Below are 22663 nucleotides of genomic sequence, written 5' to 3'. Positions count from 1 at the left end.
CCTTCCCAGACTCCTCTTCCCCCATTCTGTATTTTTTCCTTCACCCTCTGGATTTTAACGTGGCAGCACGGTGGCTGTTCTGTCCCCAGGACAGGTGACATGGAAAGGGAAGGGAGAACATGGCACAAACCGCAGGGAATTCACCCCCTGCTCCCGAGGACTTTGGCACTGCACAGGAGCATCCTGGCCAGGCTTTGCACCTGGTGGGAGAAGGGAGGCAATTCCAGCTCCCCCAGAAAGCCACACAAACCTTCCTGGGAGAGCTCCACACAGACAGGACAGGACAAATCCCAGGGATGGCATCGGCACCACTGTTAACACGGACACCACGGATCCACACATCACTCACAGATACAAGGAGCGTTTGGGATCCACTGCTGTGTGCTTGGGGAAAAGGTGACTGCACTGGAGGAGGGGAGGGGGCACAGGCAAACCCCAAATGCCACCCCCATCACCCCACAGAGGTGGTCCCACAGCACAGGACTGTAGCTGTGCAGCCTGTGGGAACCCAGGAGCATTCCAAAAGGCTGTTCAAGCATGGACATAGAGGTACCCTGGGGGGTTTCCAGCTTTCCCTGGCCACCCTGGATATATCCTGGGGGTTTCCAGCTTCCCCTGGCCACCCTGGATATTCCCTGGGTGTTTCCAGCTTCCCCTGGCCACCCTGGATGCTGTGCTGAGGCCTCCCACAGCAGCAGGTGCTCACAGGGAGCTGTGAGTTTCTCCACACCAAGACTCCACGCAGGGCAAGCAGCAGTGGAGGCAATGGGGACATCCTTCCCAACTGAGAAACCAAGGGAACTCACCACTCCCTTTGTGTTTGTCTCAAATTCCAAAATCTGACTTGGCTCCTGGGCTGAGGTTGTGTGGAAAACACATTGGAACAGCCCAATTTTTTCCAAGTTTGGCATCTCCAAGGCTGTGCTGGTGTTCTGGGTGACTCCAACACCCACAGCTCAGGTATGGATGTGGGCAGCACCCAGAGCAGGCAGAGCTGTCTGAGGTCACAGTTCCTCCAAAAACTCCTGCCAGAGGGATGAAGATTTAGTTCCAGGGCTGCTGGGTAGCCCTGAGTACCCAAGGCTGTCCCCTTCTGCACCCCAGGCCACACCAGGCTGTGGTGAGCAACAGCTGGGACACTTCCAAGGCCAGGCTCTTCTCAGGGTACGCTCAGAGTGGCCCCAAAGGAGGGACAGAAAGGGCCCTGCTGGCTGCTCTGGGAGCCCTGAAGCACCCAGCAGCTTTCCAGGTGGGTTGGTAAGCACTGGCCAGTTCCCAGGGAAAGTCTGGGTGCTCTCTGTTGGCTCCTGTGGCTCTTCTATGGCAGGGCTGTACCCTGGGCAGCTCCTCGTGCTGTGAGCTCTCTAATCCCCTGCATGCACTGGAGAGAAGCCCAGGTGACAAGAGAAGGGACCACAAAATCCCAGGAATCTTGCTGACAGCTGGGAATGGGAATGGGGAGCCCAAGCCCTGCTCTGCCTGTTCTCAGCTACCTTGGGGCTCACTGCCCCCATTCCCAACTTTGCATCCCTGCCAGGAATCTTTTGGGATCCTTTGCAAAACAGGTTAGAGGGCTGGGATCTGCTCCAACCCTCGGGAACAAGAGATGGATTTTCAGAATTTTGCCCAAGGATTCCCTACCCCTCCCTCCAAGTTCATGTCAGTACAGACCTGGGATAGTGAACAAGAGGAGCTTTAAGGTCCTTTCCAGCCCAAACCATTCGGGGCTTCTGACTCTTTAGAGCCAGAGCTCTGCTTGGAGCAGAGCCCCCTCAGCATTCCTCACACTGTCCCCACAGGCTGCTCTTCCTGGAGCCCCAGGTCCCTGCAGACCACCACCACCAAAGAGCTGGGCTCTCAGCATTTATTTCCACACCAAACCAGTGCTCAGGGTTGCAGGAGGTGACATGCAGGGCAGGCATTGCTGGAGAGGAGGGCTGTGATTCCATGTGGAGATACCTGTAGTGCATAAGAGACTAAAGAGCATCCACCTACCTCTACAGGGCCCTAATTGTCAGCTCAGGGAGAAGAATTATTGTGTTGCAAGTGGACAGTGACAGGAGACACGAGCTGCAGCTACTCTACACACATTGCTTCAGAAACCACAAAGATATGCACAAACACTGTGTCACTCTGCACCCCACAGCCCCTGAGCCCAGAGGAAAACCTCTTCTGCAATGGTTCTGCCTGGGCCTTTAAGTCAAGGTTAAAAGTCATGTGCCTCGAGCTGCTAAAGCTCTTCCCTCGTAGGCAGCCAAGTCTGCACTCCCCTAGAATCCGTTTTCTTTTGGCAACAAGGAAGAAGGCCTCGAGCTGCAGGAATTAACATCTTGCTTCCATAATGGTTTGGCTGACTCCAGGGATGGCCAGGTTCCAGTCATCATTCCACTGTATTGCATAAATACCTATTGGAGAAAAGAACTGGAGCTGGCAGCTCCGTGTCCATCGCAGTCACTCCGCTGCCCTCCAGGTCCCACCAAACATCCCCACGAGGCTCCAAATCCTCCTGGGAACACTCATGGCTGTGCCACGGATCCCACTTTGGACACACACCACACACAGACCGAGAAACAAAGTCAGGACATGGGCTGGGTGTGCTCAGCAGCCATGGAGAAGGGCCAGGAGCTCCTCCTCTGCTTTCGGAGTCTCTGCATCGGTGAGGTGTGGCCACCTGGCCCCGGGGTCAGCACTGCTCACCATCCCACGAGCCTCACTGCTGCTGGTTCTGTGGCTGGAGCTCTTTCCCAGGCCCAGAAGGATATTGCAGGCCCAGATGGATATTCAGGATTGGAACAGTAGCTCTAGGAACAATCAGACTACAGAGGTGAAGCAATACCTGACCCAGAAATTCAGACTGGAGAAGACAAAAGTGAAACGTGGGAGACTTTAAAAACTATCACCTGCACGGGATAGAGACACTCAAACCAAACCAGACAGACACAGCCAAACAAAAATACTGCCAGGACAAGCAACTTCCTTCTCTGGAGGAGGGGGTTCCTCCATATTCCACACCGGATCTCGCTGTGTTGACCTTCTAAGGTCACAGAAGGAGCAGAATGGGCAGATCCTTCCCAATGACAACGCTCCTGGCACAGCTGTCCCTGCAAGATCCTCCTGCTGGGCCTCAAGTACCAAAGTGTCCCTGTGCCTTTGGGCCAGGATGGGCAGGCATACAACGGGAAGATGCTGTAGCACCAGTTTCCAAGTTCAGTGCAGTTTTCAATGCATTAAGCCAAAGGATTGTCACCAAACTTGCTTCCCACGCAAGTTCTGCAAAGAGGGTAAAGCTACACTCCAGCTGCTTCTGTCCCCAGGCTGCCTTTGGCACTCACTCCTTGCCTGAGCTGTAAATCTTCTGCACTGTGGCTCGGGTGAGCTCCAAATCCTCCGGGTAGCGGATTTCCAGCTCGGCGTTTGCCAGGTAGTGAACGCCAGTGAACTCGGAGAAGTAGCGGCCGATGTCGGGGTGAGGGATCTCCCGAGGCTCAGAGTTGTACTCCAGGTTCTCTGTGAGGGAAGGAAAGCAGCAGTTACCATCACAGCAAGAGCTGCTGCAAGGCAGTGAGCCCTGGGCCTCTCTCAGGCCTTGCTTGTGCTTCTAGAAACACCAAATCTGGTGCTTGAAAGGAAAAAAATACCACAATCCAGGAAAATGGGCAGAGCAAGCCAGTGTGACTGTTCACAGAGCCTCACCTCCTCATGTCCCCACTGAGCAGGGACATGGGAACTGGTTTATGCCTGGGATTGCCTGGCATCAGGCTGGAGGAGCAGGATGCTGCTCCCACTCTGCTGGTCACAGGACTCGGCTGTAAGCACAGGGAGAAGCTGCTGCACTGAGCTGTGCTCCTCTAATCCCTCCCAGCCCTTGGGGGATCAGTTTTGGGAGAGATCCCCCTCAAACGCTCCAAGGTGAGCCCACCTGCACAAGGCTGTCCTGGCAGAGCAGCCAAGAGCTTCCTCCCTCAGCCTGTGCTCCCACCATGCCAAGGCCCAGCATTTGCCTCCAGCAAAATAAACTTCCCTAAGCCCAAACTTCCCCAAGCCAAGGGAAAGTCCCTAAGGAGGACACGCTGATTCTTTCTCCCAGCAGCTCCAGATAACCTGATAAGGTACAAGAGTTACACAACACTAAACCCCAAAGGTGACCCCTAAACACTGCACCCCAAAGGTGACCCTGGCCAAGGGCTGCTCTGCTCTGCAGTGTAGGCACAGAGCAGGGACTGGGAGTAAAACCCACAGGCTGCAGCCCTGCAGCACTGCCCAAATGATGTCATTTTTTCCGGCATAGTGCCAGATAAAACAGGTAGTATTAGCTAGGAAAAAAAAAAGCTGCATCAGGATCAAAGGCTGACTTTGGGTAGGGCAGAACGAGCTGGGGTGCAGAGAATGTCATTCAGGAATAATCTGTCTCTGAAATCCAGTTCATTACTGGGAGCAGAGAATTCCTATTAATCCATGCAGGCTCTTTGAAGCTGCTGCATGTCAGGGTGTGCAGCCAGCAGCACCAGAGCTTTCCACGCCTCAGCAGCCTGCTGCAGTCCTAGAGGCTTGCAAAGGACCTTTTTGGATACTGCACCACTGCGGAAAACAATTTGCACTGCTGAATGCTCTGCAGCAGCATGGCTGAGCTGGGAGCTGTGCTCAGGGAACTGCAGGGATGGAGCTGCAGGGATGAGGAGCTGCAGGGATGAGGAGCTGCAGGGATGAGGAGCTGCAGGGATGAGGAGCTGCAGGGATGAGGAGCTGCAGGGATGAGGAGCTGCAGGGATGAGGAGCTGCAGGGATGAGGAGCTGCAGGGATGAGGAGCTGCAGGGATGAGGAGCTGCAGGGGATGAGGAGCTGCAGGGGATGAGGAGCTGCAGGGGATGAGGAGCTGCAGCTGGCAGGGGGAACAGGCTGACACGGGCGAGTTCAGCACAAGGTGGGAGCCTCCCAAAGGTGCTGACGAGCAATTCTGAGCCACAGATCTCTCTCCTGTGCTGTCACAAAGCAAACAAAACACAGCCAAGAGTGGACAGCTACCAAACTCCCTGCATGACACAGGAGTTCTGGAATTAGCTGCACTCAACCCCCAGATTTACAGGAAGGCCTCAAACTGAGGTACATTTATCTATAATAAGCTTGGAGTTATTTCTGAGCTGGTTAAATTAAACTGCACATGAGGATTTGTTTAGGATTCTTTCAGTAAGAAACTCTCCCTCCCTCCCCAGAGTCAGGTCAGGAGGATATGAAATAATCCTTCCCAAATGATCTGGGGATGTTTTAGAGGGACTATCAATAGCAGCAAGAACAAACCCTCCACTTTTCCCCAGCGATAGCAGAACTCTTGGAGGCCACAGAGATGCAGTGATAACAGTGTCTCCTACACAGAGATAACAGTGTCAGCCTACCCTGCAAGAACTGTGGGACCAGACAGGGCTCTGTTTGTTTAAACATCATTAAACTGAAGATAAGTGATGACTCAGACCCAGTGGCACTGGGGACAATTACCTGATTAGGTAATTACCAAGATGCATATTTTAATATCAATCCATGGCACATGAGAATTACTGTTTTTAAGACTCTCTGAGGCCAAGCCCTGCCTGATCTGAGCCAGCAGGCTTTGCCACTTCATCTTTTTGGGCTTCTGAATATAAAAAAGCCACTCTCAGGACAGTGGGAAACACGTGCACCTTAAATCTACAGAGGGAAGCGTGTCCCTGCCTGTAAAACTACCTCTTGTCACACCTCTTGTGACACTCAGGGGACCAGAACATGAGGGAGCACCCAGGGAAAGGGCATTTTGGTCAGCATTTTCCCTCCAGCAGCTTCCCCATCTTCCCTCAGCTGAACACACTGTGTCTGTGCAGCTGCCCTGCCTGCATGGGACCCCCTGGCACAGGGGGAACACAAACATGAGGCTAATGAGTATTTTTACAATGTACAGATGTGCTTTCCTTTTGCAATTTTCTTCAGAACCTCAGCTCAACAGTTTTTCACATATCCCAACCACACACTCTGACCACCAGACAAGAGTTTCCTGTTATGTTTTGTTGCACAAAGCACATGTGACATGGAGATTTCGACACTTCCCTGCACTTGTGAAGAGACATTAGTTTTTGTTCTGGTTAAGGATGGCACTAACAGCCAGGTTACCTGTGTTCCCTGGGATCCTGGCATGTGACAGTGGCCAGAACCATGTCCTGACCTGCAACCTCTCACTAAATCCCATTTCCAGTGTGCAAGGCACAGCTGTCAGATCAGATACAACAGATCTTCAGCCTTCAGCAGAAGCTGAGTTAATTTTTGCTAAGCAGCAATCAAGGTCAACACCACGAGTGTCCAAAACACTTCTGGGGCAAGAGGAGATGACACCAGAGTGGGCCTTCCTGCCCAACCCAGCAAGGCTGATTTCATGGGGAGCAAACAGAGCAGGCCACCATTCAGCATCATTTCCACCTCTATAACCCTTGTTAACCATAATGAACTGATCAATTGAGCATCCCCTTGTCCTGGTGTGGGCAGAGTGCCCACAGGAGCCCCTGCTCACCTTGGGCAGCGTATCTGCAGGAGCCATCCTCCACCAGGACGTTGTAGAAGGGCTGGTGGGGGCCGTGGGGGAGGCTGTGCACGTTCATGTTCCGGATCCACTCGTGGCCCATCATGCAGGCAGGGTCCCAGCCGTAAATCACACAGTTGTAGCCATACCTGGTTAAAGAAATTGCACACACAAAGGCTGGGCAAACGCCAGAGACAGCTCTTTTTCCTCAAGATTAACAGAGCACAAAGAGGACAGGAACCTCCTTAGAGCTGGCACAAGGAGGAGAGGAACAGGAGGGAAAAGAAACAATTCACAAAGACTTCGTGTTTGTATTTTGAGGTGGAGGGAAATGACTATGAATGACTGGATAAACAGACAGGACTAAACAGCTGAAGACAAAGGCAAACCAAATGTGAGCAAGAAAAGAGAACAGGGAAGAGCCTAGAAGTCAGCAGCCAGAAGAGGAAGGAAGAAATAAAGAGGGATCAACCACCCTGCTGGGCTGTGCAGCTACTCCTGTACACATGATGCAGATGTGGCAACCCCAACACTGAGAACAAAGCCATCGCTATTTACAGAATATTTATGGGAGTAAGTGTGAGGTGTTGGAACTGTCATTGCTGATACCCCCAAATGTGCTCAGGATGTCCTGGTGAGTCAGAGGAGTGGCCAAAGCCACGCAGTGCTGGCCTGGCTCTCTGGCAGAGCAGTGCAGGCAGGAACAGGAATGAGAGAGCACAGGGAAACATCCATAAACTGTCCTGGGAATATCAGAATCGATTTTGAAGTTGACTCTGTTGCACAGTCCCTCATTAAGTGGTTGCTGCTGTTTCCTGGAGAGCTCTGTGCTGTGGGGATGTTACCTGTGTGACAGGGGATGACTCAGACAAGTCAGGCTCTCTGCAGTGCAAACATTTGCTCTCTCCAGGCACTCACAGAGCTGCCCCCACTTTCCCGCACGGGACAGACGCACATGCCCAGCATTTCCCACTCCACCTTGGCACTAAAACCACGTCTCACTGCTGGCAGCTCAAACCCTTCTGCTCTGCTCACTGTGGGGAAGGTTCCAAGCTCACCTCTTGTGTTTCATGATGAGCCCAATGGAGAAGCAAACCTCCTTGTGCTTCTCATCCGAGCGGTGCTTGACCTCGGGGCCCAGCTCCTCCTTGCGCCGCTCGATGTGCTCCAGGGTGTGCTGCACCAGGTACCCCACAGCCCCGTGCTGGGACGGGTCCAGGGCCTGGATGTGCTGCAGGATGTCCAGGACCTTCCAAACCACAGCAAAAACACGTTCAGGACACGTCCCTGCGGCAGCACAACTCATGAACACATAGAGATACATCGCATGTGAAGTGCCCTGAGATCTGCCACAACCTCCTCCACACTGCTCTCTGCTACAGCTTCATGCTCAGCCTGCACACAGCCTATCCATATTCCTTTTCTCTTTGTAAAGCTCCCAACCTCCAAGGAAAGGCACTGGAAAGCACAGCAGCTCCTTAAAACTCAGCCCCACGAGTTCATCACATCCTGTTTAGTGGCCACAGAGCATCTCTCAAGGTTTTCAAGAATGCAGCTCCCAGTGTTTCAAAATACTGCTGGAAAGTGATGCCAGGTGACTTCTGCTGCTTTTGAGAACTAATGTTTTAACTTAAAGAGCTTCTCAGCATGTCTGTGAGGAGCAAAAATAGGGCAGCACAGGAGGAAATGGAAATAACCTCCATGATGCTCTCCCATGGAACAGGGAACAAGACAGAAAAGCTGCTTGTCTCAGGACGAGTAAAGAACACAAAGAAGCAAGGTCTGCAGATCCAGAATTCCAACCTCCCAACACCCTCTGGCACAACATCAGAGCATCTGCTGCTGAGTTTGTTAGAGGCAGGGAAAGCAAATCTTAGTTTTTTGGTAAAAGCAAGAAAAAAAAAAAAAAACCCAACCTGTTGTGTAAACATCTTGGGAAAAGACACGTATCTGTCTCAACATCAAACACTTCAGCTCCCAAAATCTGCCACCCTTCAGCACCTGGCTGAAGGATTGTCTCCTGGAGCATAGGTTTGGTCATTAAGTTCAGAGCAGCAGCAGAAGAGAAATGGAAATCTCAGGCTGTTCAGCATGAACAGGAGCCAAAACCCGAGGAAAATCAATTTAAATAAAGGACAGGTGAGTAATTCATGAGAAGAAACACAGCCCAGGCTTCCTGGCCACTTTCATTCCATTAAGAATTAAGAAAGATGTGAAAATCCTGAAAAATCCTAAAGGAAGGAAGTAACCACAGCTGTCAGAGATTCTTGGGAATTTTATTTACTGTTATTTACAAATGTTTAGGGCAGCATTATGTGTATCTCTGCAGGACTTTTTAGATTTCCTACCCATCCATAAATCTGGCAGGCGCTGTCAAAGCTGGTACATTGTGTCCTGTCAGACACAGCATTCTCTCTGGTTAGCTGCAACCCTGCCTGACAGCCCAGAACGACTGGATGCAATCCTGAAAAATCCAAATTTGCTCATTTCCATCGCATCTGCTGCAGAGAACTCAGTGAAACTCAGCCCTGGGATTGGCTCATGTGTTCTGAGGGGCTGCAAATCCAAGTCTGGAGCTCTCCAAACACGTCCCTGAGTGCCAGGAAGGGGCAGGAAGATCTTTCAATGTTCCCTATTTATGTCCAGTTGCCATTTCAGCTCAGTGAGTCCCTCCCACACACAATTTTTTGGTGCTGGTTTTTCTGTGCTGACACTAAAATTTGCTGCCATAAGAAAGGAAGGCCAGGCTTAGCACAGTTTGTTCTTCAAAGGGAAGGAGGAAGCTTCTCCAGCCACCCTGTTCCAGTTGATTTGGTGGGAAGAGCTTTGCTTTCTGCTCAGCTGTCCAACCAATATTCCGTGTTCCCTTCCCAAACCTGACAAGTGGAACTGGCACAGGCTCCACTGAACCAGCACAGGGAATTTTGAGTAGGAAAAACCTCTGTGCTGCAGTGACATATTAAAAAAACCAGACTTTTTTGAGTTACAGGCTCTTCTCTGTGCCTTCTCCTCATTCAGTGAAAGCCTTGGATGATCCAGACAACCTGTAAATCTCAGCATCTTCTTTCCCACACTCCCAAGTTAACAGGACTGCAGTTGTTACCCTGAAGGAAAAGGAATTCCAAAGACAGGAATATCAAGCTGCTTTTTCACAAGAGCCACAGACTGTGTGGCCAAGGTTGGGAGCACAGCTTTGATTTTATTTATAGAAGATAAATTTCTGAAGTTTGCTGGTAAGGTAATTGCTCCTTTTCCAGGAGCCCAGCAGGAGTTTTACCACAGAGCAAACTGGATGTTCTTATAACTCACAGTCCACAGTGTTGGTTGCAAGACAAGCTGTAAATAATAAATTATGACTCAAGGCTGCTCCTAAGCCTTCCCTGGGACAAGCAGGCAAGAATCATCCACTCTTTCTGCTTCAAATTGATTCCCTGCAATGTGAGAACTCCTCCAGCTACATTCATTACAGATACACCTCGTGGCAGAATGTAATGCAGGCTGACAGAGGCCAAAAATCAATAACCCAGTGTTAACAGTGCTCAGCCTTCCCCAAAACATTCCCCTGAGTGCCCAGGTACCTTTTCTGGCCAGATTCCCAGGTGGAAGTATAACCTGGCCTGGAGCATGAGGTGCTGCACGTTGTCTGGGTACATGGCCAGGTACAGGTCCAGGGAGTCTCTCAGGAGCTGGTAGGACTGGTCAGTGCTCTCTCTGCCAGAAGGAAGGAAACTCAGCTGTCAGGCTCTGCAACCCTGTCCCCAGAGCCCCCAGAATGCTGCTGCAGGTCCAGCACACTCACAGCAGTGACTGCAGCATGGACTGTCACCCACCACATCAGCCTGCTACAAGGAAAAGCACTGCACAACTGATCAGTGAACTCTGCCTCCCACCCACTGCTCTTCTCCTTGGTCAGATAATCCCACACGGAGAATTCATTCTCCAAGCCATTTCCTTTTGTTCCCCTGACACCTAAAACAATCCTCCCACTCCTGTGAGTCTCTCTATGGCTGTGCAGGAAAGGGATTATCAGGAGGATTTGAAAACAAAACTTAATGTTCTACACACCAACAATCTCTCTGAAAATGCTCATTTGAACTTGAGGGTTGTGCCTCATACATGACAGAAAAAGGCTCTCCTCTTAAGGTGGACAATCCCTATCAGCATTTCATAGAGAAAACAAAATATCTTGTTTATTTTCTTGAGAGGAACTATTTTCACTAAATATTTTTGTTTGCACTCAGATGCAGGTGACTGAAAGCACCCACTCAATGCCTTGTGGCACACGGAATTTTCAGGATCACAGGAGCTGAGTGACACCTTTTGGAAGCACCAATACTGGATATGCAGATAATGCTCCCTGGGTCCTTTTCCCCAGGGTATGGATGCCCAACTCACCTCTTGCCAAGGTTCAGGAGGTTGCCCACCATGCGCTGCAGGACCTCCTTGGAGGTCACCACCCCATAGAACTCCTCTGTCACGTGGTGCCCGATCAGGTACTCGCACTCCTTCACTGTCAGCTGCTTCCCCTTCCCAAAGGCATCGATGTAGGTGTAGTCAAAAATATCTGTGCTTCTAGAGAGGCAACAGAGACACCAAACTGTGATCAGGGTCTTGTGGTAAAGCAGGATTTGCTGTTTCTCTTCTTCTCTCAGCACTTCCAACCTGTGTCCTGCATTCCTCAGATCCCTCCTAAAGAAAGTCTACCTGGTACCTTCTCTTTTTTCCATAATTCTCACATCACCTCATGGGTATTATTAATTCAGGAAATCTGTTATTATTCAGCAGTACAGAACTGAGTTCTAAGAAAACTTTCCTAAAGATCTGATTTTTCCCTCCATATAGGTTATAATTCCAGATGGAAAATAATTAAAACATTCTCCTCTAGGTCTAGAGCGGGAAATCTGGGATTACCATTCAGCAGCAGCTGAGTTCTAGGAAAACTTTCCTAAAGATCTGATTTTTCCCTCTGTACAAGCAGATGGAACATAATTAAACACTCTCACATAGGTCTGGAGCTGTGAATGTTTTCTGGTTTTTGTCACTGTGGGCACAATTTCAGAGCTCAGCAGGTCACTCACCCTTCTTTCCCTTGACACCACCGCAGTAGGAAATGGCTGGGAAAGTTGACAGGCTCCAGTTTGACTCCCAGCTGCCTGGCAATTGTTAAATAAAGCACAGACAAACTGATGGGAATTCCTGTCCTGCGGATCAAAACCTGGCGGAGCAAAACGTGACAAAAACACAGGCGGGATTTAAGAAAAACAAATTTCAGTGGTTTCAATTTCACAATTCAAAATGCAACTTGACAGAACATGCACTGAAGGATGACATATTTATTTAAGAACTGCTCTTATTTATTTAAGAGTTGCTCTTCAGAGAGAATTATTTGTCTGGCTACAGTCAGACAAAGTGTCTCAAGACTTGCAGCCTCCCAGTTTTTGCCTAACACACACACACCTGGTGAATGTAGGAATTCAGGGAGTTGTAGTAATCCAGCTCATTCCCTTTGTATTTCAGCTGCTCATACAGGACACAGTTCATGGCATCAAGCACCTGCCTCTGAAGTTCCACTTCTGGAACGAGAACCTCTCCTGGAAACACATGCAGTGAAATAAAGACTGAGAAAACAAGAACACTCAACCTTTATGCAATGAAATCTTCACATGGGCAGGCTCAGTCTCTCCTTGAAAGCCAGAAATTACTCAGTGTTTATAGAACTAAGAAGCAAGATGCTGCCTGACCTTTGGAGATGATAAACATGCACCTTTCTACTGATCATTTTCTGAGATTGGCAGGAAAGAGATTGTTTCCCAGTCCCACAGCTCAGCTATAGATAACAGGACTAATAAGATTTCAGAGATAAATGGGAAAAAATGGAATTCCCCTCTCAATTCTTTTACCATCAGAGGGACTGAACCCTGGGCTATTGAACAGCTGTTTCTTGAATGATGGCTTAAGTAAATGTCAGAATTCTGTTTGCCAGGGGATAAAAACAACAGCTCTTTAAGCTGCCACAACTCCACAGCTGTTTCAGCTGTGCAGAGGTGCAGGAAGGCTCTGCAGGAAAGCACATTTCTGTACAGTACCTGCCTTGGAAGCCAAGCTGGGGTGCCTGGGGTTCTTGGTCCGCAGCACTTTGCGCACTTTGTCCGTGATATCGTCCACCTGAGCCTGGACACTCTTGAGGCAGATGTCTGACAGGGGGTTACAGTACTGATCAATCAACACAGCACCTGCAAAAAACAAACTACATAAGAAACAGGACTTGAGTTTTTTTCTTTGCTTGGTTTTGCCTGCTCTGCATTCCAGGCATGCAGCAGAACAGCAGAGCTCTGCGTGTGAAACCTGCAGTCATCTGCTGGATTTGTCACATAAACTGCAGACAATGAGCTGACATGAGAAATTACCAGCTGAACTCAGTATTCCCCTCTCCCCACGCTGAAAGGTATCTGTGCCTTGTGCAGGAATGCTGCTGGCTCAGGCCTGACCAGCTCTGCACTCACACCGCAGCCCCTGGCACCTCCCCAACGTACAGAGATTTTTATTCAGAGCCTGAAACAATCCCAGCTTCACTCAAACTGCCTCAGCTCTGACCTCTCCCTGCCACATCCTCCCTATCATCCTTGTTCATCATTTCCTTGTCTGCTGCATTCATCTTCCTCTTCCACACCTGCTCTCCATCTTCCTAACACAACACAGAACAGCAGAGACTTTCCTGTTGCTCCTGCCCAAGCAGGAAAACATTTCCTTTTCATAGAACCCTTCTCCTTGGCACCACTGCTCTTTCCAAAGCCTCCTTCTGTTCAATCCCTGGAATCAGCTGGAAGGATTTTGCATGGACTACACCTCTTCCAGCCTCCCACATGGCTTTGTCAACATGTCCATGGCAGGCCTGTAAATCCAGGAATTCAGCAGGGCCCTGTGTCTCCTTCCTGTCCTCCCAAAGTGTTCCCTGTGCTGACCAGGTGAAAATTCCCAAAAAGCTTCCTGCTGCTGCTGCTCCAAAGGCACCTTCATGGCAGACAAATCACACATATTTGTGACCTACACGACTAAGTCTCATAATCAATTTGGTTTTTTTCTACGAAAGGCCATTTTCTGCTTTCCTTTCTTGCCCTAACAGTGCCTTCTTCAAAGTCTATTGCATTACCAAGAACCAGCTTTGGTGTGACAGCCTTCTTTGTCCCCTTTCAGGGATATTTTGGAGCGTGTAGCAAGAGGAAGGGACTCTTCTACAGCCCCTGGCAGCTTCTGAGCCACTCAGAAGACAGAAGGAGAATATGTCCTTCACATTCTCAGGAGACTGAGGACATGAAGCGCAGAAGAAGCAGAAGAAAGAGCTTTTTCTTTCTTAGCAGATCTAAGTGCTCTCCCACCATGTGACTGGACTTGGAATTGTTTCCCATCAAAGTCCAGCACTCAGTTCTTGAGACACTCTCAGTGCTCAGGCCAGTACAATTCCCTCTGCTTGCTCCCTGCCCTTATGTGAGGAGCTCCTGGGGAAGGGGAAAGCAGGGAGCTGACCGGGAATCAGCTCAGCTGAATGCAGCCCAGGGGCCACAGCAGCTATGTCAGTAATTAGGATGTTGAGCTGATTTTCTCAGCACCCTGTTCAAGTGTTTTACCCTTTCCTGCCTTCAGCCCAGCTGTCCAGGGGGATTCTCAGTGCTTCACACAGCACTGACAGCACCTGATGCCATCCTGCCATTTGGACACAACGCTGCTGCGGGACGGGAAGGATTCCAGGCACACCCCAAATCCAACCTGAATTCTGAGCCATTAGCCAAGGGCTTGCTGCAATCTAAGCCAGGCAGGCTCCTTGCAAGCCAAAGCATGATGGAGAGCTGTCATCAGGTGTTCTAGCTGGGCTTTCTGCCAAGGACTCACCCTCCAGAAAGGACTGCCGCTCCGTGGGGCGCTGCAGATACTCCTTCAGGTTCTTCAGTATGTTCTGCTGCCGTAGGAAATAGAGGATTTTCTTTGCATAGTACTTCCAGGTGAGACCTTTCCTGCACAGTTAAACACAAGAAGAAGCATTTCCCTAAAGAGGTATTTGAAGGGTGAGCAGTTGGTTTAAGTTGTTCGGCGAGTACAAGTTTACAGTTTAGATTATTGTTTTTCTCAACAAGCGCTGTCACTGAAAGTCAACCCAGAAGGGGAATGTTGAAAGGAATTTATCATAAAAAGCCACACAACTTGCAAAACACTGCTCCTATCATCTGCAATTTTCATCTCATCACTGATATGTCATTTTCAGAAGATACATTATCATGGGAAACAACACAGACCTTAATTAAAGGAGCTCAGGAATATCTGATTAAAATCCTATACTTTATTCATTACTCTCTGCCTGACTGCATCTCTCCAGAGCCACTCCTAAAGGATCCTCTCAGCATTAAAAATACATTGATGAGGGACATGAATGCAAGTCCAATAGCATGCAGAAGAAAACCAAAATTCCCCAGAGGAAAACCAACTCTGCAGCTCTGAAAAGGCAGGAGGAGATCAACAGTTGCTCTGTAGATGACACAATCCCAAAACTTTTTACAGTAAAGCCTCACCACTTTCTAAAGCCTCTCCATCCTCTTGGACAGCAGGGCAATGAAATCTCGTAATATTTTATCTTTCAGTAAACTGGGATCCACAATAGGGACAACTGCTTTATTGGGATATCTTCCAGGGAAATGATTTAGCCTAATGCTCCTGAATAGCAATGACTACAGCTTAATCAGGGTGTAATTAGCATCAATTCTGCTTTATGGGGAGGCATTTGGCCAGTGCAAAGCCTCAAAAGCTTTTTAACCAGTTGTCAAATGAGAGATGCTCAGGCCCAGCTCAAACAGAGATGGCAATAAAATGGATGGGAAAAGGCAAAAATGAGATGATTGCCATTCCAGTTGGGTTTTTTCAAGCTCTATTAACAGTCCCTCTAATCAAGGCTATTAGGCCCCATTAAGAACACTTATCACAGCTTTGTATCACACCAAACCCAGCCTGGGTAGGTGGTACCAGCAGAAAAAGCTTCAGATAAAGCAAATAAATCCTTCAAATAAACTTACTCATCTTGCCCAGTGTTAATCGAGGTGATGGGATTGCCCAGGCAGATAAAAACCAGGAGTTTTATTTACCACCTGTCTGAATAATTTACAGAACTGCAAATTTTGCAGTGGCTGAATTTAATTCAGTTGCTTTTTTGGGGACAAAAATTGGACCAACCTCCTCCAGCTCAGAAAAGGAAAGAAAAAGCTGGAATTTCATGGTGCAGGGATTCACGGTGGCAATCCTGAAGGATTCCTGCTTCCCTCTGGTGCTCTGGCCTAATCCTGCAAATCAGTTCAGCAAACTGATCCAGGCTTAAACCAAAAAGGAACAAGAGGATGGGAACTGCTTAGGCAGAGACGAGGGAGCATGGGATAAGTCCCAAGAGATGCCATGAGCTGGCAAGGAAATCAACAACAAAAAGCAACACAAAGCCAGAGGATCTTCTTCCTGTAGGACAAGGTTTCCATGGTTTCCTCTGGATAAACTCAATCTGTTCTGCAGTCAGGCCTGAGCAAGTCTGGGGGTGGTGTTTAATGAGTGACCAAGGGCAGAAGCTGAGGTCAGGCATTAACCAGGGTATTTTTCTCCTTGGGCTGGTGAAAAAGGAAAATCCCCGCCAATTCTCAGCCCTCTCTTACCTTCCTTCCATGTTGAGGATACACATCAGCTCATCCTCAAAGAAATGGCTGGGGCAGCCCAGAGTCTCAATGTCACTGAACCCGTCACAGGGGACCTGCCAAAGCAGACAGAGTTACACACAGCACAACTGATCCTCCCACAACTTCAGAAACAGCCTCTAAACCAAATCTGTCCTGTTTTCTAAAATTTACACAAGATCTTAAAAATGTGCTGCTGCCCAAATACTCACAGTCTGTACTCATGGATTTATTATTCCATTGAGAACCCCAGAAAACATCCTACAGCAATTTCAGCCGAATTCTACAGCATTTAGGGCTGTGATGCTGAGTTCAGGACCAGTAGAACCACATTTTTGCAGGGTAGGCACAAGCTGAAAGTGACTTTAAGGTGGAATCAGCTTCTGCTTGAGGCTGACTGAACCTCTCCATACACCCCCCTGTGCAGGAGATTCATCCTGGGTGAAGGAATGAAGAGGCAGGAGCCTTTATTTTTTGCAACAACCACTTCTGCATCTAAATTCAGAACAGCTATTTTGTTCCAGAATTCAAAATTACTTTTAAAACTTTGGTTGAACTGTAAAAAAAAAAAAAATTGGCTTTCAAGCTTTTCACCATAAGGTATGGGCTCATCTATGGGTTTGAAAATCTTTTCCTCTCAGTTCTGAGCAGGAAATCAAGCTGCAGTTTCTGGCCCCACAGGAGATGGTTCTCATCATGAGGCCTTTGGGTATTGCTTAATGGTTTCTCCACAGTCTTTGCATACATGATGAAAACAGGAGGAATCCAGGAGCAGCCTCTCCCAGTCAAAGCTCTGACAATTCTCCATGGAGCAATGCCTGGCTGCTGCAGAACAGAGCAGCCAGGGCACAGCAAACACCCACTTGCCCCTGCTGCCTTCCCTTTGCACAGGAGCCATAAAAGGGGGGCTGCTCAGTGGCTCTTTTGTGGAATTTTGAATTCAGCCAAAGTTACAGGCAGTATTTCTACTTCTTTCACAGAATTCCAGGCTGACCCAGCTGTACAGCTTGCCAAAATCCACAGCACCTACTAAGCAAACAGACAAGCAGCTCCTGTTTCATGTGCACGTCAGTGTGAGACATCACATTTTCACCTCTTCCCCAGTGAACACAGAAGCATCTCAGGGTCATGGCTGGCTGGAGAACTTCAAAAAAAGCACTTTGCAACTGAGTGGCCCTGTTGTGCCTTGCTCCTGAACTCAAAGGGCTTGTGACAGCTCTCAGAACTCGTCCTTGCACAAGGTCTGCAGCCAGAAACAGCAGCTGTGCTCTGTGTCAACAGACTCTGTGGCCTTCACAATCCCCAGAGCCAGGGCTGGACTCCCAGCAAAAAGCAAAGAGCTTCTCAGGCTGAATGCAATCCCAGAGTGTGCTGCATTCCACACACCTCTGCATTTGGAACTCTCCCCCCTCCTGGCTGTGTTTCAGCATTTTCACACTAAGTCAGGAAATACAAAATCTCTGACTGCACAGTTGAGGTGACGTGGAGAGAGGGGCAAGAGAAAGGAATAAAAAGTATTGATCACAATCAAGGAAGGTGAATCTTTGAATTATTATGGAACCATGGAATACCCTGAGCTGCCACAAGGATCATCCAGTCCAACTCCTGGCCCTGCACAGACATCCCAAAATCCCACAACACCCCTGGCAGTGCTGTCCAAAGGCTCCTGGAGCTCTGGAATCCTTGGGCTGTGCCCATTCCCTGGGGAGCCTGGGCAGTGCCTAGCACCCTCTGGGGGAAAAGGAACCTTTTCTAATATAAATAATAATAAAGACTAAATAAACACATTTCTAAAAGGCAAAACCCCCTAAGAAATAAACAATTTTTAAAAGAAGAATACACCCTGGTGATGTGACTGCTCAGGCAGTGTGGAGGAAACAGCCTCAAGCTGCTCCAGGGGAGGTTTAGGCTGGAATTTAGGAAAAACTGATTTATTGAAAGGGTTGTCAAGCCTTGGAACAAGCTGCTTAGGGAAGTGGTGCAACCACTGTCCTTCAAAGGGCTCAGAAAATGTGAAGATGTGCTTAGGGACAGTTCAGCGGCTGGACTTGATCTTGGAGGTCTCTTCCAACCTTAATGACTCAATCAATTATTTTACTAATAATTCTATTAGACAAGTGGCCAGGCTGCTGCACAGAGACACGAAGAGAGGAGGACTTACATGCTCTGAGAAGAACCTTTTGGAGAAGGAAGCCACGATCCTCTGCGCCTCCAGCCCGGCGTTGTGCCGCGCCTTGTACTCCTCCAGCCAGCTGACACTGTCACTGTGGCTGTAGTACTTGAGCAGGGATGGCCACCTGCACAGAGACACCAACCAACAGCTGTGAACATTCCCCACCCCTGAGAGCCTCCAGAGTGGCCTGAGGAGCTGAGACAGCGCCCAGACACTGCCCAGCTTTAAACCGCACTCAATTACCTCCGACATCAAAGCACAACTCCCTGATTGCAGCAGTGCATTAATGATGATTTGAAAGCTGAAAATATTTCTCCTGAAACCTTCAGAGGCTCCCACTGCAGGATTTCAATACCTAAACATCCTAAGTGCTTCAGTTTGATAATTAAAAGAGTTTACCACAAAGAAGTGTCAGGTGCAAGCCAACCTGGCACTGAACAGAACAGGAATTCTTTGTCCTGTGTTCTTCCTGCCACCTCGGGGAGCTCATTAAAAGGCTGCACAAAGCACAGCTCCCTCCACTGCCCTTGCTGGTGGCAACATCCACGGGAGGAAAACACAATCCTGAAGTCAGATTGTGACAGCTAAACGCTTCTGCAGTTTGGTTTGGAGACAGGAAATAATTGTTTGAAGAGGGAGAAAAAAAACCCCAAAACCCAGCCTCCCAGCTTTCTTGTAAAAACTCCTCCTTCCCTGAGACATTTCACAGCTTACTCAGAATTTCGAGGTTCAGCTGAAAACCCAACTTCAGGGCATGTTTTGGGGGCTGTGAGCGGCACCTTTTTGAATAAAGTGGGTGTGTGGTGCCACAACACAGCTTTGTGCCATCAAATATGTGCCAGCACTGCAATCCCTGCTGCTGGGAAGACACCAGGATCACTTGTGTGAGAAACATGACCAAGAATTAGCACAGATGGAAATATTTTGGAAAGAAAGCTGAGAGAAAGGGGTTTCTTTTCATCTGCTGGGGGATTTAATCCACATTTTGAAATGCTGTTCATTATTACTGGTTTAGACAAAACATTCTCCTTCAGTTCCATGGGTTGTCTTAGGTTCTTTTCAGGTTATATATATATTTATACACTTAATTTGCCAAATACTGAATTTACAGCTCCTGTATTAATAATTATTACCAGTGTCCAAACCACACTTGAAAGATATTTCACTGCTGGTTAATAATTTAACTCCCCTGCCATTTTCCTTCACAAAATAAAGTCAAATAACCTCACATTACATAACAACATCCCTCCTGCTGGCCCTTAAGCTATGGCTGAAATGCAGCCACCTCCCAGTAACCAGCCACAGCCCTTGATTTTGGGATGAGAAAGGAGGATCTCCTGGGTTGGAAGGACAGTGGGAATTTTAGGAAGATGAAAGTGCCATTGCTCACAGTGGAATCCAGCCAGGATGGCAAGGTCAGGGTGAAACCTCCTGCCAAAAATCCCATTATCAAGGAGAGAAGAGGGGAGCAGCGTGTGCCAATCACCCACCACATCCCATTCCAGCTGCTGGATCCCAACCAGGCTGAAACTTGCAGGAGCTGCAGCCACTGAACTGGTGAAAGTCAATCCCAGAGCCACGCCTTGGTGGAGTGGGGAAGCTGTAATTGTTCAGCAGCCTTTTTCCCCCCCATGAAAAGGGAACAATCCCCACATTTGGGCTGTGCTGAATTTCAGGAGCCAGCTGGCACTCAGAGAAAGCAATTCTGCAGATTTTCCTGTGCCATCACAGCCAAAAGCAGGTAAGAGATGAGCAGGTGCTACCATGGACAGCCTCTGGGACGAGGGGAGGTGCCTCCAGGACTGCTGAAACCAGCACAACATCACCAATATCACACCCACCCTTCAGCCCCAGCCAAAATGTCAACAGTGTCACTGAGCACGGCACCCTGGGGGAAACAAAACAGCAGCAAAACCCCAGCCCCAGGATTGGGAGCTGTGAGAACAGCTCTCCCCAAATCCTCCCGAATAAACACCTCTCTGCTGCCCAGCATCAGTCCTGAGGTGGGTCTTGGCTGCTGTTTTGGCAGCTCCTGGAGGGCTCAGGGAGGTACATTCACAAGCCCAGCGCACGGTTCCACTGCCAGAGCCCGGGCTGGAGCTGGGAATGCAGGGAATCCACGTGCCCCGGTGTGGAGAGGGCTACAAAACTGATCTCTGGCCAAGGGGGACCAGCGAGCAGCAGGCTCGGCCCGGTCGCTCCCCACGGGATCTGGGAGCGGAGGCAGCCTTGTACAAGCCCTTGGAGCAGTGCGGGACCCTGCCCGGAGAAGCTGCGGCTGCCCCATCCCTGGGAGCGTTCCAGGCCAGGCCGGATAAACCTGCAGCAACTTGGGACAGCGCAAGGTGTCCCTGCCCATGCCATGGGCTGAAAGGACGGGCTCAGAGCTCCCTTCTCCCCCGAAGCGCTCCGTGGCCAGGATCCGCCCGGGCCGCCGCAGGCTCAGCCCGCCAGGAGCCCACGGGGCAGGCACCACGGGCTGGGGCGGGACGGCGACACTTCCACCGCGCCGGGCACACGCTCCCCTCCCGGGCCGGGCCGACCGTCCCCGGGGCCGCTGAAGGCCGGGGGCGCCCGTCCCCTCCCGTCCGGGCCCGGGCCGGGCCGTGCGGCGGTGCCCACCTGAGGCGGAAGCGCTCCCGCCACACCTTGCCGCGGGGCTGGCACGCCTCCCGCAGCCGGCGGCAGGTGCAGGACACGCGGCCGATGTCGGCGGCGCCCAGCACGTCGCAGCAGAGGATGAGCTCCAGCAGCTCTCCCGGCAGGTCCGTCAGGCCCGTGCCGCCGCCGCCGCCGGGCCCGGCCGAGCCCGCGGCCTCCGCCGCCATCTTGGCTGTTTACCTGCGCTCCGGGGCCGCCGCCGCTTCCGGGGAGGGGCGGCCCGGGGAGCGTCCGCAAAGTGCCGCCGCGGCGCCGAGCGCAGAGCGCGCCAAGGGAGCGTCTGACAAGTGACGGGCCCGCGCACGGGGCGGCCCCGGGGGGACAGGCAGGGACACGGCGGGATCCGGAGCGGGGGACGGAGAGGGGCCTCGTCAGTGGGGTCAGCACTGGAAACAGGGGCCCAAGAGGGTCCTAATCAGTGTGTATGGATATTGGAAAGGGAGTGCCAAAAAGGGGCCTCATCGATGTGTATCGATATTGGAAAGGGAGTGCCAAAAAGGGGCCTCATCGATGTGTATCGATATTGGAAAGGGAGTGCCAAAAAGGGGCCTCATTGATGTGATCAGTATCGGAAACGGGGGCCAAAAGGGGCCTCATTGATGTGTATCAATATTGGAAATAGGGGCCAAAAAAGGACCTCATCGATGTGTATCAATATTGGAAATAGGGGCCAAAAAGGGACCTCATCGATGTGTATCGATATTGGACACAGTGACAGAAAGTGACATCCTAGATGTGATCAATACTGGAAAACAGCCTGCAGAGATAGGGGGATCTATCAACGTGTATCAATATCAGAAACAGAGTACCAAAAAGGGGCATCATTGATGTGATCAATATTGAAAACGGGGTGCACAGGAGGATCTATCAGTGTGTATCATATCACAAACGGGGTGCCAAAAGGGACCTCATCAATGTGCATTGGAAATGGGGTGCACGGGGGGATCTATCAATGTGGATCAATAGAGAAAAGGAGGAGCCCAAAGGGGACTTGTCAAATGGGTATCAGTATCAGAAACGGGGTGCTGAAAAGGGACCTCATTAATGTGTATCAATAGCAGAAAGGGGGTGCCCAAAGGGGACTTATCGAAATGGATCAATATTGAAAAGGGGGTGCCAAAAGGAGGACCTCATCAATGGGAATCAATATCTAATATGGGGTGCCCAGAGGGGACCTCTCCATGGTATCAGTATTGAAAAGGGCTGCACAGAGGAGACCTATCAATGTGTATCAATACCAAAAAAGAGGTGCCAGAAGGGGATCTCATCAATGTGTGTCAATAGCTGAAAGGGGGAGCCCAAAGGGGACCTTATCAGATGTGTGTCAATACCTAAAAGGGGGTGCACAGAGGGAACATATCAATGTGTAAAAACACCTAAAAGGAGGTACCAAAGGGAGGTTTATCAGTGTGGATCAATACCTAAATGGGTGCACAGGGAATGTGAATGTGTGTCGGTACCTAAGAGGGGCTGCACAGAAGGCACCTCATCAGTAGGTAGAAATATTAATAATAAATAATTAATAGTAAAGTGGATCAATGTGTATCAATATCCAAAAGGGGCACCCTGTGCCAGGGCCTGCCCACCTCCCA

At 49.9% G+C, this 22663-nt stretch overlaps 1 protein-coding gene across 2 annotated transcripts; it reads right to left on the bottom strand.

The window, feature by feature from the left end:
* Nucleotides 1-1850: 1850 nt before the first annotated feature.
* Nucleotides 1851-21271, bottom strand: FBXO21 (F-box protein 21). 2 transcript variants are annotated; one of them, XM_066331198.1, is made up of 12 exons: nt 21033-21271; nt 18399-18534; nt 16220-16314; nt 14427-14548; nt 12626-12772; nt 11997-12130; nt 11618-11754; nt 10935-11111; nt 10118-10250; nt 7598-7788; nt 6531-6688; nt 1851-3507 (listed from the first exon to the last, which is right to left on the bottom strand). In XM_066331198.1, the coding sequence occupies exons 1-12, from the start codon at nt 21236-21238 to the stop codon at nt 3329-3331; spliced, it is 1815 nt and encodes a 604-aa protein (XP_066187295.1). In that variant the 5' UTR covers nt 21239-21271; the 3' UTR covers nt 1851-3328. The 2 variants fall into 2 exon arrangements, with proteins under 2 accessions (XP_066187295.1, XP_066187296.1); XM_066331199.1 differs by lacking the exon at nt 16220-16314 and having other exon boundaries at nt 12626-12786.
* Between the last annotated feature and the right edge of the window lie 1392 nt (nt 21272-22663).

This window comes from Sylvia atricapilla, chromosome 17 (assembly GCF_009819655.1).
Source record: "Sylvia atricapilla isolate bSylAtr1 chromosome 17, bSylAtr1.pri, whole genome shotgun sequence".
NCBI classification, from domain to species: Eukaryota; Metazoa; Chordata; class Aves; order Passeriformes; family Sylviidae; genus Sylvia; species Sylvia atricapilla.
Note: the sequence above shows the minus strand (reverse complement) of the source record. Positions and strands in the feature narration are given on the sequence as shown.

What these genes read in the sequence shown, in the direction of transcription:
- FBXO21 (XM_066331198.1), bottom strand. Translation starts at nt 21,238, where the DNA reads ATGGCGGCGGAGGCCGCGGGCTCGGCCGGGCCCGGCGGCGGCGGCGGC. An exon ending in AAAGGTTCTTCTCAGAGCAT is followed by an intron (nt 16,315 to 18,398) that starts GTAAGTCCTCCT and finishes CTGCTTTGGCAG; the next exon opens with GTCCCCTGTGACGGGTTCAG. An exon ending in GCGGCAGTCCTTTCTGGAGG is followed by an intron (nt 12,773 to 14,426) that starts GTGAGTCCTTGG and finishes TGTTTTTTGCAG; the next exon opens with GTGCTGTGTTGATTGATCAG.